Here is a 19,733-nt window from a genome sequence, read left to right as displayed (position 1 = left end):
AACGCGGCTGAACGTCGTTGGCGGGTACGATATTTTGCTCTCTGCAAGCCACAACATCTTTCCATGACACGAGTTGTGTGGATTATTCGGTTAACCCTGTTGTATTGGCTCTGGCGAGCGGCGACTCCGGCGGTCAAATTTAGCACTTCCCCAGATCCCGATTACTGCCACGATGTCCACGTGCTGCCGTGGAGATGTGCCGGGCCGAATCGCGGTGAGGCTAGCCGCCCCCTGACATCTCAAAAGATGGGGGCCATACCGGACTAGGACGCGCAGCCGCTGATGGCGCCTGTAACGCTAAACCACAAATGGACTAGATACCGCGTTAACGACAAGCTTAAGCGCAGGGCGATGATTTTCATTGGGCAATTTGCTTCTTTACCCCTGATCAAAACACCAAGCTTTCCTATCCGATCTTAGCTGCGCTGCTTGTAGTTGTAGATCAAGTCGCCCATGACTTAACCTCCTTTGCACGTCCCACTTCGCTTGCCATGAGGTCTAGATTTTTCGCAGGCCTAGAACAACCTCGAGTGTGGCTGGCTGGAGGAGAGCTGCCTCAAGACGAGGGAAACGGCCAAGACATCGATTTCGGGCTTCAACACGGGCTAGGTGGGGCGTATAGGTAGCTACAATCATCTCAATTGAGTAAAGTATGCTAGAAATATCGAAAATGGCTCTCCGCGACGCTGTAAACAGTCATGGCGTATTTCCACATCGGCTGAGGGCGTTCAGCAAGCGTCTCTGACCAACAATGCACGCGACACACGAGGTCTCGCGTCGTGCGCCCCGAAGGCTCTTGGCCATCGCGACCGACAGTCTGGACAACTTTTTCTCTCGCGGGCGCTTCGGCAAAGACCAGATGCTAATATCTCCAGGGGTCGATATCGGCTCATGGCTTGGGTGAGGAAGTCTTTAAATCCACCACGTTCTGACTGCTAGCTTCTCATCAGCCGCCTCACAACTGAGCACTTCCTCTCTTCTACTTCATTGACAGAAGACTTGGTTCATCAATCCTTTAATCATGAAGTTCACTATTGCCACGGCGCTCCTGCCTGTCCTCGCAGCTGCTGCCAACGTCGGAACCTTCACCTGCCGCACTGAGCTGGGTAGCAAGTCTATCAAGAATGTTCCGACCGACTTCGCAACCAAGACCAAGAGCATCCGGCCTACCATAACGACCACTGTCACTCCCGTCACCACTGAGTGGCTCCGTTACTGGTATGTGATCACGAAGATCACGACAAGCACCCGCGTCGTCACGGACTCCACCGTGACCGACACTTTCAGCACCACCACCACACTTTACGATGTTGCGACCAACACCATCACCTCCACCTTGACCGCGACCGCAACGGACACCAGCACCACCTCATCTACTTCAACGACGATTGTGCCCACTGCTACTGGCTGGAAGCCCATTGCCGATACCGTCAACCGCAACAGCCTTTACAAGCGCGAAGATGAGGCTGAGCGCGAGTTGGAGCATCCTCATGCCATCCGTGCTGTTACGAGCAAGAAGGTCAAAGGTCTGGCCGCCGCCTCTTGGCCATCCAAGGTCCACTGCACCCAATATGTGCCCAACAAGAACACCAAGACCGTCACCAAGACCAGGGCTCCTACGACCATGTACAGCCCTTACTGGCAGAAGACCACCAAGACCAAGGTTCTTTCCTCGACTTCCACTGTCGTCCCCGATGATGTATCCACCACCGAGACCTACTCGTCCACGTCGAGCGTAACCACCTTCGTCACTACGTTCACCACCGAGACCACCACCGTCAGCACGACGACCACCAGCATCATCCCCGGCCCCACTCTCTACGACGCGTGCACCAAGGGCAACAACATCTTTGGCTCCAACTTCAACGCGGGCGGCGTCGGCTACTACATCACCAACATCGCCAACAACGGCCCCGGCGTCGCCTCCGACTTCAAGATCGTCGCCGACGGCGCCAGCAGCGCCACCGAGTGCTGCTCCGCCTGCCACGCATTCGCCGGCTGCGAGACGTGGAGCTTCCGCCCCACCAGCCGTAATTGCTTCCTCCTCTACCACGAGGGCTCGACCTGCAGCTCGCAGACTCAGCACCCCAACTTCTTCTTCTCCAAGAAGGGCTCTGACACTGGTGCTGGCTACGTTGTTGGCAACGGTAACTGCGGTTTCACTTACAGCGCCAACAGCGATAGCTCGGTGTGGCGTGTCGATGGGTACTAGGTGGGACAGGGCTCTGCTCCAGGGAAAACGTGACGGTAGTAGTATAGGAAGGAAGGCCTCGAGCGATACATACCCTTTCTCTTTTGTACATATTCATGCATACAGCTACCACTTAATATCATAGTCTGGCGTCTTCCACACATTTTTCGCTTCTCGTCTCCATTGCTACCTCACGTGATGAGTTGACAGTCTTCATCTGTCTATGGTTTGTGCAAGATACCACTTTGTGGCCACCTGTAGTTGGTGTGGAGAATCAGATTACTCGGCTCTACTGCTATGATGTCCGTTTATAGTCGCGCGGACACTGACAGTCATGTCAGCACCGGAAGAGACGAGTTCTTGGGATGGTGGAAGTCTGCATTGACCTCGAGCCTGTGCGTCACGTGTGGTATCCTGCAAGGCACGTGAGCTGACCCTGGCGTGTCAATAGCGATACAACGCGCTAGCATTGTAAGCCCCACGCGCACGCGGGGCTAATCTACGCGCGCTAATGCGGCCAACCTCGCGGTCGCGGACGGCCTCACCTCGACTCAATTCACTGCCATGTCCCGCCAACTCGTGGCCACCTTCTGCCACGAGGTCAATTCCGCCATCGGGAACCGCGATGCGCTCAAGATCCGCTCGATCCTCGTCCTCGAACCGCCGTTCGCGAACCCCGTCTACTACGAGCTCATCGAGGAGCTGCGCGTCGAGTACCCGGTCGACGACGATGGCTCTGAAGACCGCCTGGAAGCGGTGATAAGTGCTGCAGTCACCGAGACACGCGGAGGCGACGATGAAGAAGGCCGCCCGATCCAGGACTGGAAAAGCATGGTCCGCTTCCTGGCCGCGTGGCTCACTTTCATCCGCGACGTCGACACGTCCCAGCTGCTCAAGGCATATCAGGCCATGAGCGATGTCCAGACCAAGGGAAACTTGGCCTTGGCACACCCCATCAAAGGCATCCTCGTCCTCCCGACTCTCATCGGCTACGCCCAGATATTCGCGCGCTTGGCCATCGCCCTCGATAAACAGCCCGAGCTCGCCCAGGTTGCCCTCGCACACTCCAAGAGCGACAAAAATGACAAAGACAAAGCCGAATCGCTTGCCGAAAAAGCAGCCAATATCGTTCGACCAGGCTTCCTCACCTGCCTGAACGACAGGAACACGGTCGCGGGTGGGATAAAGGACGGCAGGCCCGACGGCAAGAAGATTGGCGTATACAAGATGGCCAACGTGTGTCTCAAGATCTTGTTCCAGTCAAACAAGCTCGACAACTGTTCCATGATTTTCAAGAACATCGAGACGGCGTCCCCACCCTTGCACTTCTACCCAGCTGGAGACAGGGTCACATACCTCTACTACCTCGGCCGCTATCACTTCATCTCGAACAACTTCTACCAGGCGCAGATGGTCCTGCAACAGGCATACACCGACACGCCAATACATGAGAGCTTCCTGAAGCAACGACGACTGATTCTCCTCTATCTGCTCGTTGCGAATCTGATCCTTGGCCGCTTTCCGTCCGAACGGGTATACGCACGGCCAGAAGCCGTATATTTCCGCGACATCTTCCAGCCGATAACTCAAGCAATTCGCAAGGGCAACCTCGAGGCGTTTCAACGAATGATGAATCTCGACCTATCTTGGGAGTACGCGGCCAAGCTATGTCGCTGGAAGGTATTCTACCAGATCGGCAACTGTTGCGAGATCATGGTATACCGGAGTTTGTACCGCAGAGTCTTCCTCCTCGCGGGTAAGCAGCCAGGCCCAATGGACCGCGCACCGCCAAGTCTAGATCTCAATGCCGTTGTCATTGCAGCAACGTTTCTCGAAAAGCGGGCCAGCGCGGCGCCGACTAAGCCACAGGCCAATGGGTGGTCGTTCAGTCTGCAAGCACCCCCCACGCCACCAGTGTACATCGATCCCGACTTCGAGGGCATGGAGGGCGTCGTACCTTACGTCCATCAGTTCGATATTGAAGAGATAGAAGGCCTGTGCGCGTCGTTGATCCTGGAAGGCCTGATTTCTGGGTACATCAGCCCGAAGTTGAAGAAGCTGGCTATTCTGGGTGCGAAGAAAGCGGGGAGTCCTGTTAAGGCAGGCTTCCCGAATCTGTGGCAGGTGTTGTCGACGAAGAAGAGAGAACAGGCTGGTACAGACGATGTAGAGGGGTGGGTGAAGACGCAGCAGATGGGTGGGGGAAAGGTTGTCAGGCTTGCAAGTGCCCGACCGGCGGGGTCTTGAGGGCATGAGGTGCACGCGACCATCCTTTGCGATGGGAACCACTATCAAACCACAAGCGAAATGGCGGAGTGGACATTTGAGCGAACCTGGATTCGATACTGTGTTTGGGATTGTATCTTCCCGAATCTCCAATCAGCTGGCTACACCAGTGCATGGTATACCACTTGCAGCCCATGCAACGTCTCCGCACGCAACTCACCTTCACGAGCACTCCCGGCTGAAGCCGCGCCTCACATCACGGCGAACACGTGCATAACTCTCGGCGAGGCCACTAGCTTCACTTGAGCGTTCTGCCGCATGTATGATGACAGAACTCGGTCTACAAGCCTACCTGAAGAAGTTCATACCTGTCATATAGAAAACTTCTAGATCAAAACACTCCAACCTCAAATCCATACCTGCCTCTTCTCTTCGCCCGTGCACCTCTGTCAGCATGCAAGCATACCCAAATCTACGCAAATACACGTGTAGTCCCTCACACCCGGACAACCACCCAACCACATGAAACCCGTGAAGGTGCTTCATCCTCAAATCACACACCCTCCCCGCACCGGTCAGCTATTCACCGATCAGCCAGAGGACCAGTCTTGCCTGATTGGCCAATGCCTCTCGCACAAGAACGCAGCATGCAGTTCACCCACAAGGCTGACGAACCACATTTGCGCTCGCACAAGGCTGAGACTAGATGAGATGGACAACTCAGAATGCGTGCATGTTTTTGAATTTTGCGAGTGCCAGCGCAGCTTGCAGAGATGCGGAGGAAGAGCCTCACTCTGCGGGGAGGGTATATAGGAGGGGTTGGGCCGGTGGAGAGGTGGGAGCAAAGGGTGAAGAGACGTGAAGTGGGAAGACCAGACTGAAACGGACAGGATGTGGAAGACACCTGCAGACAGCATGTCCGTCCACGACGACTCATCCACCGTGCTGTCGGTCCGCGGCTCGGACGCTGGACTTGTTGCCGACACGGCTGAGAAGCAGAACGGCAATGGCACCACGGCACTACCGGATTTCTATGCAAAATCGTAACAATATATCCACATCCCACGCCCCGCTGCTCAGTGCTAATGGCAGTAGGCCCTACACCTCCACCCCCCTCATCTCCCTCGACGTCGGCCTCGCCCGCACCCGCTACCGCCTCCACGCCTCCATCCTCGCCCTCGCCCCCGCCCTCTCCCTCGCCGCAGGCAAACCCGCCCTCACCCTCTGGGCCGAGAAAACAAACGACACCGTCGCGCTCCCCGACCTCGACGCCGTCACTGCACACACGCTAGTCGCCTACCTGTATACCGGGCGCTACGAGACGCTCGCGTGGGAAGGCGAGGCCGACAAGAAAGAGGTCGCCGAGTACAAGCTCGCAGCATGCGTCTATGCCGCTGCCGTGCGGTACAAGATGCCCGGGCTGGCGGCACTCGCGCAGGGCCAGATCGCCGCGCGAGGGCGGGCGCTGACGATTCTGGATGTCCTGGGTGTGGCGCGGGATCATGCGTTTCCAATCTTGCCCGAGGAGGAAGGGTGGTTTGCCGGTTATCTCGAAGACGCGATCAAAGGCGCTGCGGCGAAGGATCCGGGACTTTTTGTCAAGGAGGGGTTTGTCGAGATGATTGAGGGGGATAAGAGGTTCAGGAAGGTTGTTATGCGGGCGATTGTGGGGACGTATGAGAAGGTGGAGGGGGACGGGGGAGGGGGTGGGGGTGGGGATGCGCCGCCGATGGATAGTCCTAAGGGTGGGGATGGGCAGGGGGGCGGTGGCTTGAAAGGTATGGCTGAGGGCGAGGGAGAGGGTGTCGACGGCAACGTGGACGAGTTTCAGCTTGCTGGTGGGATTAATGGCGATGAGGAGGATGTGGTCCAGCTTGAGGAGATCGAGCCGAGTGTGCCAGGTGAGATGGAGCATAGACCTGCGAGCCCTGGGTCGCCGGCAGCGCCCGAGAGTGTGACTGATGAGCTGGACTTGAAGAACAGCAAGACTTATCAAAGTATGGGGAAGCCGGTAACCCACACGAGGCATGATTCTTTCGTCGAGAAGGATGTCACTCAGGTGGAAGACACTCCGGAGGTGGCTGGGCAGAAGGAGGATGAGGTTGTGTCGCCCGCGGTAGAGGTCGCGTCTCCAGCGTCTGAGGTTGTGATTGCGAACGGAACGATTTCATCTGCGAAGAAAAATAAGAATAAGAAGAAAAAGAAGAGCGGGACGACCTTTACGTAGGTGGTGTAGCAGGTGGGAAGTGCGTCGTGTTTGCGGCACGACTGGCCGGACGACCTGCAGCAAAGGACTGTGGGTTAGAGGTGAAAGGACGGTCGTTAGCGAACAGAAGACAATATGGTGTCGTATCACACAAGTCCGCGGTGTGCGAATGTATTGCATGCAAGTCTTGTGAGACAGTGTTTGCCCATCTCTTAGCCTGGTTATCCACGATATTTTTTACGTTTCCCATGGTGGAAGATCTAACACCCAACTCCCGTGGGTATGCTGCGGCCCTATTAGAAACCAGAATCGAGATTCGGAATTTCCGAATTTTCCAATCCACGATTCACGAACGTCATGTATGTTGTCTGGGCTAGCAGCTTTCTCAGCTTTGCAAGTGATGAGCTATTGGTCGTCAGGCTAGTGATTAGCATGACCACACTATCCCCCCAACACACACACACACACACACACACACACACACACACACACACACACACACACACACACACACCCCGACGAGCTACAGCAACCCCTCTCCCGCCACTCACAGCAATCTGAACTCTGTGCTCCTTCGCGTGGTAATCATGGCAGTCTGGAACTATCACACGCACGAGCAAGTGGCTGAGCATAGGCGAGCTTCGAAGTTGACTTTACTTCCGTTACCATTCACATGCCCAATTCAGTTGGTACTTTGATATTGGTATGTTCTCATCCCCACATATTGACCCAGCTATCGTACAAATCATACAACTCCCCCAATCATTCATCCTCCCCTTCCCCAATCCCTCCTCAGTCATATCCATATCCATATTACACCCTTCTCATCCTTCCTATCCCCCCTGTTCCACCATATCCTCCTCCCATATGTATATTGTAAAGCGCAGAACGCCAGGTATGGTATGCGCCCGATCCAAGTCATTAATCCGATGCCTATTCCAGCCCTGGTGTATCCTGCAAAACAAATGCCAAGTCCAGTGCATAGAAGCATCGCCGGCGCCCTAAAAGGCGCGTTCTGGAGTGTCCCGGGGTATCCATCCGTTGCGTTGTGTTTCTATCATTCCCTCCGCCCGCGTGCGCGACCGCCTTCGTATGCTTGCGGCGCGTCGAAATCTCAAATGCGTTCATGTGCGCCCTTGGCTAATGCAAGCAAGCAAAACCTATTGATCCAAAATGTATGCGTTCCACCACTTTCTTCATGATACACCCTGCCGCTTCTTCCCCCTTAGCCTTTCTTTCGCATCAACTCAGGACTCTTCTCCTTGTCCACTGGATCCAGAAACTTCATCATCACCAAACTCAGCTTCTTGAATTCCACCGGCTTCGTCACATAGCTGTTGAACCCTGCATCCACGCACTTGGCGTACACATCACCAAGCACGTTCGCCGACAGCGCGATGATTGGATGGCGTTTGTATCCATTTTTCTTTTCCCACCGGCGTATCTCCTTGCACGCCGTATAGCCGTCTTTGTTCGGCATGTGGAGATCACACTGAGGGGTGTTAGTTGGGAGATAAGGAGAGGGGGGAGGGATGAGGGATGAGAGCGACGCACCAGGATGATGGAGTAGTAACCTGGAGGCTTGGAGAAGACAATGTCGGTGCACTGCACACCGTCTAGCACCGTTTCAACTTCGATCGATATCCTAGCCAGGAACTTGAGTACGACCTATCATGCATTAGCCCAATGTTTCCTCATCACAAGACCACATTACCTACCGTCTGATTGATATGATTATCCTCGACCAGCAGCACCTTGTGCCCCTTGCCGCCGAGCCTCCGCTTAAGCTCCTCGAACACAAGTTTTTGATTGAACACGACCTGCTGCGCGGTATCCTGATTGCGGTCGGTGCTGGACTCGCGCTCCTTCTGCGGGTCGAAGATGACGGCGAACTTGGACGGCTTGAGCGGGCGGTAGATAAACTGCAAGCGGCGGTCTGTCAGCAGCTGGTCGTAGTCGTACATGGGTGCTGCGCTCATCAATTCTTTCTTTTGTGCGGGGTCCGACACAACCACTATAGAGGCATTGCCGTGCACCATCGAGTTCAGGATCTGGTCCATGATCGTGATGACTTCGGTTGTCTCGTGCAGGACGAGCACAACATGGGTGAAGAGGACGGGGTCGTCACCACCAATCATGCGCTGGGCCTCGACTAGGCTGGGTTGTCCTGTGACTTGATGCGGGATACCGGTGGGCAGAGTCTGCTTGATGTGTCGGATGGTAGCTTCTCTGCTGTGCACCAACGGGCACACAACTAGAATCGAATACATCGGAGGCTGCAACGAGCTGCCAAGTGGCGACAGGCTGCGCTGAGCTCCAATGGCGGTGACAGTCTCCTCTGAGCTCATGGGAGAGTCGTCACTCGCCGATCTCTTAGATGGGAGAGCAAGCTTCATCTCCGGCTCGGCGTTCGCTAGTGTACTCTCCTGCAGGAAAGACGAGGCCGACGAGCGTTCTGAACGGAGACTTGACTTCCCGGTCAGAGCGGCACTGGTAAGAGAGTGATCCGAGCTCCCCGATGAGAGAGAAGGAGATGCACGAGACCGCTCGGACGCGGTAAGACTCGGTACAGGCGACTTGACCGATTCGCTCTTCTCAGAAGAACTGCTGGAGAAGCGCTCGTGACGGAACTGAGCGAGATGCGGCGGTTGTGTAAGCTTTGACAGGGGTGCTGCAGGCTGTATTGGCAACGCCGGGACCGGTATAGATGGCTCAAGTGCCGGTGTGCCTGGGGTTGAAGGCTTCGGTTGCGGATAGTCATCTTCTGAGGGCAGGCCGAACTTGATGGTAAAGAAGAAGGTCGAGCCCTTGCCGGGAATACTTTGAGCGTCCATTCGTCCTCCATGAAGTTCAACAAATTGCATCGAGATCGCCAGCCCAAGACCTGTACCCCCATGTTGACGCGTGCTGCTCGCATCGATCTGGCTGAACCGCTTGAACAAATACTTGGCCTCGTTCTCGGTGAAACCCAATCCTGTGTCAATGACTTCAAAGCGTACCATGGTCTCGTTATTAGCCAACGGTCCTGTCTTATCCGAAGGCTGGAGTCGGCAGCGTACGAAGATCTCGCCCTTTTGTGTGAACTTGATCGCGTTGCCGACGACGTTCAAGAGCACTTGACGGATGCGGAACTTGTCACCCTTGACCATCAACGGCACGCCTTCATCCATGACGTAGTTGAGCTCCAGTCCTTTCTGTATGGCGAGACCCATATTAAGGTCGTTCACCTCTTCCAGTAGAGAAGGCAAGTGGAGCCACTCCATGGTAAGCTTGATCATGCCTGCCTCCACCTTGGACAAATCTAGAATGTCATTGATGAGATTCAGCAGACTGTCCGTGCTAGCCTTGATAATGTTAACGTGTTCGAGCTGCTCTGGGTTGAGCGGGCTATCCAGCAGGAAGTTGACCATGCCGGAGATACCATTGAGCGGCGTGCGGATTTCGTGAGACATGTTGCTGAGGAAGCGACCTTTGGCGTCCATCGTTTCCTTGAGGGTCTGCTCAAGAAGCTTGTGGTCGTTGATGTCGGTAGCGGTTCCGTACCAAGTCTCTTCCTCACTATCCTCTGCGAGCGACTTCTCGAGCAAGATGCGAACAAGATGCCATCGATATTCTCCTGCCTTGTTACGGAGTCGGACTTCAGTAGAGTAAGAGGCGCGGCCATCAGCATCCTTCTTGATCCTGAGAATACCTGTACTAGCGAGCCTCGAGAGTTTTGCCTGAGGCATGTCCATCCTATCCGGCGAGCTCCCGGGGCTAGTGATCGTCTTCTCGGTCTCAGAAGAATCGTCGGACGACGACGAGTCTTGACGAGCATGTTCTGTCGGTAAAGAAGTGGGCACATTGGCAGAGCCATCGTCCGACATCTCTGGCAATTTGCATTTGATAACATCCTCAGGATGCACGTGCTCAAGGAAGCCATTCCCATGCGCTTGCGTCTCCGTCTGACCAGAGTAGGTCTCCCACTGAGAGTTACAGAATGTCAGACCGCGGCGATCGGAGACCACGAAGACCACCTGAGGACTGGAGTTGGCAAGCGCGCGATATTTGGCTTCTGATGCGGCAGTCTCTTGCTGGCGGGCAGAATTAATTTCTGCTAGGTGTTGATCATGGAAGTCCATGTTGGTTCCAATCCAATGTACGATCTGGCCACGCTTATTCTTCAAGGGCGCCACTCGTACATAGAACCATCTGTAGAGATTGTCAAATCTTCGTAATCGAACCTTCTTTTGCAGCTGCTGTCCCGTCCGCAGAGATTTGTTCCATTGCTCCAGATATCCTTCGCGATCATCAGGATGTATCGTATCCCAGGGCCCTTGTAGAACTTGATGTTGTTCCTGGCCTCGGTAGATCAAGAACTTAGAATTTACCCAAGTGAGGGCCCCAGTAGTGGGAAGGGCAGTGAAGGTCTGGACTGGTAAAGAGTCGATAATCGTGCGTAGAAGATTCTCGGACGGAGGTGGCATGATCGGAGCAGGCAGAATTTCTGACAAAGAGCTGCTCCGTGCGTGGCCGGCTGGTGTCAACGGTGTCCGAAGCCCAGGCGTAGTCGCCGTCGCGGTAGGGAGCGACTGGAACGAAGAGCTGAAATCCGCTCCATACGAATGGAGAAGCGAGTGCCCTCGAGGCGCCATTCGAGCTTTTCGCGATCCTTGCGCTTCTTCGGTGAGGCCCTTCTCATTCCTTGGCGTTGGTGCGTCGTCCTCAGGAGTCTCCGCTACGCTGCTAACACTCATTCTCTTTCCTGCGTGCTTTTCTGGCTTGCGGTTCTGTTCGTGTGCCGCGGGTTGTCCACGAGTGCTCCTCTTCTTGCTATCAAAGTAGCTTTCCACGGCTTCACTGCCTGCCAAGTGTCCTGGAGTACTAGTCACAGACTGCTTGCTGGACAACCCGAGGGCACTGGCATCCCAGCCTGGGGTACCCGCAATGGAGCCACCCGGGCTCGGTCTCGAGCGCCCAGAGTAATCCGAGGGACTTGTCACGCTCCCACCAGTAGAGTTGCCAATACTCTCAAGATCGAGATGCATGAGATTCTCAAGGCGCTCTGAACCCGCCATTGGCGCCAGGCCTGGTGTCTGACCTGAACCAAATCGCCGCTGCGCAGTGCCCGTCGCTTGAGCCTGCGCGTTTGAAAATTGCCACGCGTTCGAGAAGGAAGTCGCTAGATGGGGACCGAAATGCTTGAGAGAATTCGTAAGGTTTCGAGGATACGGTACGATGGGCGATAGGATGGATAGTATGGCAATGGGTGCTTTACGCTCAAAGTCCTCTCGTGGAGCCGTCGATTCTGGTACGGACTGCTCAGACACTCTTCTAGAGGGAGACGGGGTATGAGAGGGCGTTCCGGGATCGGGAGCCTGCATTGTCTGTGATAATGTGGGGTGAATCAGAGGTATATGTGTTACAGTGCTGGCTTTGTCGACACCGATCGCTTCGACAATGCCGTACTGGGTGTAGTCCTGGGTGGAACTAGAGGGGTTGAAAGTCTCTTCGTCAACATTGCTTGTCGCAAAGAAAGGATTCTCTGATGCATCATTCTGAACTGCGGGCGACGGAGCGGGGGACTGCGCCCAGGGCGAGCTAGGGAATTGCTCGTACTCTTCGTAGCGAGGTTGTAGTCGGCGATCATTTTGTTCTGATGCTTTAGACGCTTGGCCTGTGCGTGTTCGAACGTTTGAGGGCCGCTGGGCTTCCTGCGTGGATCCGTGAGTTTTTGTGGGCGGTTGAGGTAGATCTTCGTGTGACGAGTCGCTTGAGCTGTGGCCAGAAGAGAACGACGGTGAGTAGTCTCTAGTCAGTGTCACCACACGGCCTCTTTCCAAAACCCGATTGACACCGGAGTTGTCAATGAGCGGATCAGGTTCATGATCTAGGGCGCGCAGTACAGGGTACACAGCAACAGGCGTTGAAGTCTCTGCACCACCAACACTCGAAAAGTCAGGATCACTGAAAGTGGGCACTCTGGATGGAGTAGGGGTGGATTGTTGGTACGAGGTTCCGTCATAGGACATGGGCAGCACTTGTCGCAATGGATGCTCCGCTCTTGTTGCTGTTTGGGGTGCATGGCTGACGGTTCGAAGAAGCCCGCGCGGTCGTTGAGGAAACGCCGGCACTGGGCTGTCGGGAGCATCTTTCTTCTGGCGTTCGTGTCCCGCATACGAGTGGCGTGAAGGCAATTTCGGCCTCCTGTCTGGTATTATAGGCACCGGCGGAAGGTCGTCATGGTCCTCCGATTCCGGGCTTGGACTTTTCTCGGGCGCCTTTGCTTCGAATGTGGTCATACGGGGGCTCTCACCCTGAGCAGATGCATGGAACGCGCATTTCTGGCCCCACGGGACGTTCTCAATATCCGACGAATCCGCGGGGACGGCCAACGTCGCTCTTTCCACTCCGTAGTTCTCGTACATTATTTTTGTGACATTGCTCCACCACGCAGCGAGTCCGGGTTCCAAGTTCACTGACAGAACCAGGTCATATAGGTTCGGGCTTGGAAAACGTGGGTCTTCCGGGCGGGGGCTGTTCAAGGGCCTTTGCCCAGGCGCAAACGGTGTCCCTGACGCAGCGGGCGTGCTAGACTCGGATAGTACACGCTCTCGGGGTGCAGCATAGTCTCTGCCATACATTGCGGAAACGGTAGGCGACAGGCTCGTAAAGGGCTGGTGGAACGCGGACGACCACGCTGCGGGGGTGTTTGGGACGGTAGGGAAGGGGTACGAGGGGGTGCGGAGGGCGCGGCCGGCGGGTGTAGGGGGTACGCTGCCACGGATGGTTCTGGCAGACTCGGTCGACTCGGTCGAGGCGGTCTGCGCCGTGGGCAGCGGGCTGCTGAAGGCGCCTTCGAGCGTGGGCGACAGCGCGGAGGCGGGTTCCTCTTTGATGGGCGAGGGGCGACGTCCGCCGAGGGGCGTTCTCGACGCCGGGGTGGCCGCGTCTGCGCCCTGCGCCCGCGCCCGCTGCTGCTTCTGGATGGCCTTCAGCTGCAGGGTGCGCAGACGCTCGATCTCGAGCTCATCCGGCGACGACTTTGCCTGCGTCGCTTCGTGGACCCGGCCTGTGTCGGCGCTGTCGCTCATGTCGGCGTCGGTGGTGTCTTCATCGTGGGACTGCGCGTGCGCAGGTTCGTCGTCGTCCTGGTCGGGCTTGCTGGGGGGGAAGCGCGGCAGCGCCGGGCGTGCTGCTGGGTTTGGGTGCGAAGAAGCGGTGTCGTTCGCGGTGACGTCGGTGGGTTCGACAGGAGCCCTCGATGTTGGCGACGGCAACGGAGCCCGATTCATTCTTGCATCCCCCTATCTCCTCCAACGGACTGAGGGAGAGGACGTGCGAAGGATTCCACAATGGCCGGCGACAGGGCAGTTCATGCATTCGCGGAGACGGTGGGACTAAGACAAGACAGCCCTTGACAGCGCAGCGTCCCTTAAGTCCACAATGACGTACCAGCAGAACCCTGGAGCGCGACAGCGACGAAGCGACGACCCGATGCGGCGGGCGTGAGGCTGCAGCAGGCGGACAGCAACAACAGCAGCGCCGCAATATTGGCCGGACTGCGCTGGCGATGCGGTCGGGCGGGCAGGCTGGCGTGCAGCGAGAGCGGACTGACTGACAGCGGGCTAAGCTGGAGACTGTTTCCTGGCACAAGGCTCGCAGGACCAGGGACGCAACTGTAGTCCGGCCCCAGTGCTGCCACTTCCACCTTCTAGCGGGCGGGTCCGCCGTCTACTGCAGACACGCAAATGTTCAGGCGCCTATTCTGCGCCGCTCCAACGGCACAGTGGCTGACGGCTGGTATGGCAGAATGTATATTCATTCGCCTCTGCACACGCGGAGCTGCGAGCCGCCCTCAAATCTGGCGTGCGCAGGGCAGGGGCGATACGTCATGCCAAGCCCGCTTAACGCAGGTGAGCGGACCAGCCCACAGTGACCCGCGCTTCGAGCCTCGAGTGAATGAACGGTAATGGCAGCATCACGACGCGATGCATGACTGGTACACGCCGCACGCGAACAGCAAAATTCTCCTCGAGAGCCCCGAGCCCAGCCACGCACCCTCGTTTCCCTTTGAGACGAGCCACCGCTCGCCCGACCTGCTGGGCCTGCGGTGGTGCGGCTCTTCTAACAGTAGTAACCCTCGCGTAGCACCGCTCCTACACTCCGTCGATAATGCAATCAGACGCAGCACCAGTGCGCAACATTGGACGCTACGTCTCTCAGCGCCACACTGCGAACCCCATGCCCGACGAAAGCGCTCTAGGCTCATCGCCGATGGCGGCACATGCGTCCGCCGAACATCCTCATCTTCCCCATGCTGTCTGGATCCCGCCTAGCGCGCGCTGCCTCGCATCGCGATCTGGGAACAAACTCATCTATTTCCCGACACCAGGACAAGCCACACCCCGTTGCGATCGCTCGACAATCGATCGCGGCCTGGCCAAGTCCGTTCAGCCTCATTCGAGACCGGTCTGGAGAGCTGACACGCCAAATGGGGAATTTCCGCGAGTAGGCGCGCGTGTCTTCGTGCAGCACCTCGCTACATCATACGCCCCTAGCCCTAAATTGTAACAGCCCAACGTAGGTGTCTACTGTACGACTCGCTGCAACGACTCCCTTTTCTAATCGGCCACCATGCTCCCACAATTGACACGCCATCCCGCGCCACGCACGCTTAGGATGCGTGCTCCGGGAACACGTGTTTGTCCAGTGTATTTGGCCGCACTCGGGCGCCAACCCAATGGCGCGCCGCACGCTGCCTCGCCATCGTACGACAACTAAATGAACGTTGGTAGCACGCCAGAGCAGGGCCATTGAGGTTCCGGTCTTGACACCAACGCGCCAGGAACAGGGTTTCGCGGACACGCCCGGGCGGCGGTATTCCCACGTGGACGCCGAAATTATCCTCCATGATCAGGCTAGGCAAGTAATACGATTCACTCTACTTATCTCACAAAACCCACCAACAACAACAGCGACACGACACTGCCATCTAAAATCCGCTACCCGTGCAGCCCAACCTCCCGTCCTCCATAGTACGTTGTTCCGTCCCCATCGCCCCACTGCCTACCGTCAACATCCACCTTGTACCCACCACCTCATCCTATCCAAATCTCACACACCAAGATACGTGCCGCTTGAGATGCGCTTTACACAGGTAACCGGCTTCCAGCTCGGCGCAGCCCCGCCGGCCGGCGGCACATTCTCCTCCGCATCGGCGAACGGATCCGCCTCCTTCTCCTCCGTCTTGCTCTCGCCCGCCGCAGCGGCGACCTGGCTGACTGCAAGCCCGCTGCCGAATGCGAGCGAGTGTGCGCCGGTAAGTTCCCAGCGCGCCTCACTGTTCCCGGGCTTCGCCTCGCCGTCGGTGAAGAACCGCACGCGCATCGTCTGCGCCGGCTGGTCGCGGGAGAAGGTGACCTCGCCTAGACGCCAGTAGATCAGGCCCTTTTCGCGGGAAAACGTACCTGCCGGCTTCGACTGGCAGGATGTAGCCTTTGAGCCAGGCTCGAGCCTGAGTACCAACACCACATTTTGCAGTGTGATGCTCGTCTGGTCGCCGATGTTGAACTTGGGGTTGAGCCCGTAGTTAAGAAGGACCGAAGTCTGCGTAGGCTCCGACTTCCACACGGGGGATAGTAGTATCGGAGCGAACGAGGCAAGGTTCTCAGTCTCGAGGTGTACCTGGTAGTGAAATGCTACCGAGGTCTTTGTGATTCTGGAGAGATCCACGGTGTACTCTCCAGGCGTGTCCGTCACCTGCTCCACGAACGCAGGATTGGGCGCGACCTTCTCCAAGACGGGGAAGTTCTCCAACCGGATGTTTTCTGTCCCAAAGGGTCCAGATGAAATATCGACAGGATTGAAAGCGAGCGCGACCTGTCCAATGACCAACGATTTGGTGACGTGCCCTTGTTCGAACCACGCGCTGACAGTCTCTACTAAAGATGCATTCAAACCGGGCTCGTGCATGTCTGGGTGCTTCATCGTCGTACTTGTCGAACTACTCAAAGATCGTCCGGAGCGAATGGACTGCGTGTCTGACGCGGGATGATCATCCGTTGCCAGGCTACGGTGTGGAAGCTTGAAGACAGGAGATGCTGGCTGAGGTGGAACTGCAGGAGGTGGGAAGGTCGTGTTTTCGGAGCTCGCTGATGGAACCGGGGGCATTTCCCCGATGCTTGTGAGTTCAGGTGTTGCGGGATTAGGTACAAAGATCGTATTACGGACGTCGCGTCGTCCCCGCAGGGTTCCTGAGCGTCTGGGTGGTACAGCTTGCTGTATCATTGTCAGCATCGAAAGAGCGCTGTCATGAATAGGCCTCATACCGCTCGTAGGGTGTTAGCCATATCAGCCATGGCAGCGTTGACATCGCCTTCTTCTTCTTGGATCGGCGCGTTCTTGATGTCAAGTTTGAACTGCGGCGGCGGATTGCCCAACTCATTACCACTCCTGATGAAGTCAGCCATGCAGTCCGAGGTAGTATATAGTGAACAGAACTCACAATCCTGCTTCTCTTGCTTCGTTCTCAGCTTGCGTGATCGCATCGATGGCAGACAACGGTTTGGAAAACCCTTCATCATCCTTTTCGGGCTGTTCATTGGCTTTAGCATGATCCAGCAAAATCGCACCAGGTAGATTCACCTCAGCTCTCGGCTCCTCATGATGGGGAGGTGCCAGTGGCTCAATCAGTTCGGGTATCGTATCGTGGGTGGTACCGTTAACAGCTGCCGGGGCTGGCGTAGGGCTAGCGGCCCGTTCCTCGAAAGGTTCAGGGCTTGCCCCATTGGGACGGTCTGGGTCGGCACTAGACTTGCGGGTATGCTTGGGTGAGGCCGATGCGTCTGAGGGGCGCGGAGTCGCGCCTGTCGCAGACGATCCAGGACGATCTATAGAGGAGCTAGCTGTGTCGCGATCTTTCGATTTGATTTTGCCAAATCCGGGGAAACCAGAACCCAAGTTGGAGTTTGACTTTCTTTCCGGCGACGATTGACGACCATAAGGATGCATGCTCTGTCGACGGCGGTTCAAAACAGTTCCAAAACGCTTCAATGGGTTCGAACTATGTTTCCCTTTTTCTTCTGGTACTACAAAGTGGTTAGTCGCACCCTCATAAGAGCCAAGCGCAAACATACCAGACCCGCTTTTCTGACTACGGTCGTCGTCCGCTTGTATCATGGGGGGCGGGGGCATAGGTGGAGGAGGGGCCAAACTCCTTGATGGCGTGCCTACGCTGCTGCCCTTGCGGTTGGCTGGCGGTGGTTTCTCTCCACTGCGCATCCTCAATGCCCATGTCTGGATCTCGTCGGCGGTCTCGATATTAAGCAGCACATTCAAGGTTTCCTCCGCGCTGATGCGGTTGCGCTCTACCTGGTCAACCTCGTGTGTCTGGAATTGCGTAAGAGCGTCGCGCAGGTGGTTGAGCCTGCTTTCGTCCACAGCCTGCAGTTTCTCGAACACGTAGGGAGCCTGCGATTCCCATTGCAGGGTCGCATTCTCGACGTCAGCAACGGCGCTCGCCACAGCAGATGCCTTCGCTTTTGCGCCCTTCTCCCTGAGCTTCTCTGCCTTCTTCTTGGCCGTGTCGATCTCGCGGGCCATGGACGCTAGGTTGCCGGATATGGTCGACATGCCCTGCACCTCGCGATTGGTCGTGGCGAATTCTCGCAGTGGGCGCTCGACGTCGACCTCAATCTTCTGGGCGAGGGTGTGGTGCGACTCGGCGACAGCCTCGGTTGCGCTCACGATCTTCTGCCATGGCGTCGAAAAGACGCTGCTTCAGTCAGCGCATGCCCTCGTGCTAGGCGCAGAGATGGGTTCGTACCCCAGATCGGACGAGTCGTCTGGCGGGCGCTTGTTCGCGAGCTTCCGTAAGCCTTGCACGTAGGCTTCCTCTACGCGGCGGCGTTCCTGCTGCCATGAGCCTCGACAACCAGTCGCGAGGAGAGACACGCACCTGCAGCCAGTCGGCAATGTGGGCATTGAGCGCGCTGACATGCTTCATGCGCCCATTGAGGACGTCGACGGCCTGCTGCGGCGGCAGCGCATCCTGCGGGTGTTAGCAGCTGTAGCTCGGGCGGCGGCCCAGATGTCGTACCAGCAGGCCCGGGTATTCTTTGCGCTGGAGCTCCATGGCGGGGGGTGGGGAGACGCGCGGCGGCCGCGGAGAGGCGATGCAGCGCCTTTCACATAGAAGATCTGCCCTTGGAGCTGGCCGGGAGTGTCGCGGAGCTGATGCGATGCTGTGTTCCTACGACGACTCACTGCGCTGTCCCTCGGGTGAGCCTTGCCCGCTTGGAGACTAGGCCTAAACGCGCGGTTCGCCCGGGATTACGTCAAACGGATGTCGGTGTTGTCGGCGGTATTATAATGCTGAGAGACGCAGCGAGGGCGTGGGCAAGCAGATTATCGCGGGGAACATCCCCGAGCATCATAGCGCGTTGCGCCGGGTGATCTCGTGGGCAGCAGGGAAGACACCATTTGGAGTGGCCGAGCGTTCGCAGCAAGAGCAACAGCAACCACCCCCCTGGCTTGGCCTCCTAACAGTATTCCTCACGTCTCACAACACCAGTCCCCCGCAGATGGCAGCCGACTGGCGCTCAAAGCTGGGCTTCTCTGTGCGCTTGGCCGCAGTCACCAAAATGCAAGTACCATGACCACACATGCCGTCAATTCGAGGCTCGCAAAGGGCGTTCAGTCCGGAAGGAGCATCTCGTAAGAGCACCTCATCTACGCAGATCACAGCCGAATTGGGCGATGCTGCCGATTTCCGTGACTGATTTACTTGGCCGATTGACAATGAGATGCTCCTCACATATGTGTTCCAGTGTGGAATATCCATTTGAAAATCAATTTCGATTTATGACCCAGATCCCAATACATAGAGCGCTGTTGTGCGTGTTCTAACCATTCTCAGAACATCGGCCCACCAAGGATCGGATCCCACCATCTGCGCATCTGACGCGCGCCGGGAAGCAACAGTGCTAGAATCACAAATTTACGAAAAGGCGCAGAATGCTGTACTGAGCTCTGTTTCTACCAACAGAACTCATCCAGACTGACATTGCCCAGGAAGACTACGAAAAGCTGTGCGAGCACGCAATAACTAGCCTGGGTGCGCCTGCAAAT

The 19,733-nt window shown here is 56.7% G+C and overlaps 5 protein-coding genes across 5 annotated transcripts; 3 read left to right on the top strand and 2 right to left on the bottom strand.

Annotated features, from left to right (window-relative positions):
* The first annotated feature begins 954 nt into the window (after positions 1–954).
* Positions 955–2,367, top strand: CC84DRAFT_38217 (uncharacterized protein). Its single transcript, XM_018185981.1, has one exon. The coding sequence runs from the start codon at positions 1,022–1,024 to the stop codon at positions 2,210–2,212; it is 1,191 nt and encodes a 396-aa protein (XP_018041863.1). The 5' UTR covers positions 955–1,021; the 3' UTR covers positions 2,213–2,367.
* A 376-nt stretch (positions 2,368–2,743) lies between these two features.
* Positions 2,744–4,932, top strand: CC84DRAFT_1159023 (uncharacterized protein). The gene has a single exon (XM_018177116.1). The coding sequence runs from the start codon at positions 2,756–2,758 to the stop codon at positions 4,436–4,438; it is 1,683 nt and encodes a 560-aa protein (XP_018041862.1). The 5' UTR covers positions 2,744–2,755; the 3' UTR covers positions 4,439–4,932.
* A 333-nt stretch (positions 4,933–5,265) lies between these two features.
* On the top strand, positions 5,266–6,644 carry CC84DRAFT_1253953 (uncharacterized protein; the record flags this gene model as incomplete). The annotated part of the gene is made up of 2 exons (XM_018184422.1): positions 5,266–5,460; positions 5,513–6,644. Exons 1-2 carry the CDS (start codon positions 5,309–5,311, stop codon positions 6,642–6,644), a joined length of 1,284 nt encoding a protein of 427 aa, XP_018041861.1. The 5' UTR covers positions 5,266–5,308.
* Positions 6,645–7,738: 1,094 nt separating this feature from the next.
* Positions 7,739–14,243, bottom strand: CC84DRAFT_38191 (uncharacterized protein). Its single transcript, XM_018185980.1, has 3 exons — positions 8,342–14,243; positions 8,178–8,291; positions 7,739–8,115 (listed from the first exon to the last, which is right to left on the bottom strand). Exons 1-3 carry the CDS (start codon positions 13,895–13,897, stop codon positions 7,849–7,851), a joined length of 5,937 nt encoding a protein of 1,978 aa, XP_018041860.1. The 5' UTR covers positions 13,898–14,243; the 3' UTR covers positions 7,739–7,848.
* A 1,302-nt stretch (positions 14,244–15,545) lies between these two features.
* On the bottom strand, positions 15,546–19,005 carry CC84DRAFT_1159018 (uncharacterized protein). The gene is made up of 8 exons (XM_018177115.1): positions 18,703–19,005; positions 18,562–18,654; positions 18,430–18,515; positions 17,741–18,378; positions 17,250–17,692; positions 17,110–17,198; positions 16,934–17,057; positions 15,546–16,883 (listed from the first exon to the last, which is right to left on the bottom strand). The coding sequence occupies exons 1-8, from the start codon at positions 18,736–18,738 to the stop codon at positions 15,720–15,722; spliced, it is 2,673 nt and encodes an 890-aa protein (XP_018041859.1). The 5' UTR covers positions 18,739–19,005; the 3' UTR covers positions 15,546–15,719.
* Positions 19,006–19,733: the final 728 nt, after the last annotated feature.

The sequence above is a fragment of the Paraphaeosphaeria sporulosa genome (assembly GCF_001642045.1).
Source record: "Paraphaeosphaeria sporulosa strain AP3s5-JAC2a unplaced genomic scaffold CC84scaffold_1, whole genome shotgun sequence".
NCBI classification, from domain to species: Eukaryota; Fungi; Ascomycota; class Dothideomycetes; order Pleosporales; family Didymosphaeriaceae; genus Paraphaeosphaeria; species Paraphaeosphaeria sporulosa.
The sequence above is the reverse complement of the archived record's forward strand: the minus strand, read 5'-3'. Positions and strand labels throughout refer to the sequence as shown.

Bases quoted from the DNA above. Each gene is read 5' to 3' on its own strand.
- CC84DRAFT_38217 (XM_018185981.1), top strand. From the start codon at position 1,022: ATGAAGTTCACTATTGCCACGGCGCTCCTGCCTGTCCTCGCAGCTGCT.
- CC84DRAFT_1159023 (XM_018177116.1), top strand. From the start codon at position 2,756: ATGTCCCGCCAACTCGTGGCCACCTTCTGCCACGAGGTCAATTCCGCC.
- CC84DRAFT_38191 (XM_018185980.1), bottom strand. From the start codon at position 13,897: ATGAATCGGGCTCCGTTGCCGTCGCCAACATCGAGGGCTCCTGTCGAA. The intron at 8,292-8,341 runs GTAGGTAATGTG...AATGCATGATAG, and splicing joins ATAATCATATCAATCAGACG to GTCGTACTCAAGTTCCTGGC. The intron at 8,116-8,177 runs GTGCGTCGCTCT...AACACCCCTCAG, and splicing joins GTTACTACTCCATCATCCTG to TGTGATCTCCACATGCCGAA.
- CC84DRAFT_1159018 (XM_018177115.1), bottom strand. From the start codon at position 18,738: ATGGAGCTCCAGCGCAAAGAATACCCGGGCCTGCTG. The intron at 18,655-18,702 runs GTACGACATCTG...TAACACCCGCAG, and splicing joins AAGAATACCCGGGCCTGCTG to GATGCGCTGCCGCCGCAGCA. The intron at 17,058-17,109 runs GTGAGTTCTGTT...TGACTTCATCAG, and splicing joins GAAGCAAGAGAAGCAGGATT to GAGTGGTAATGAGTTGGGCA.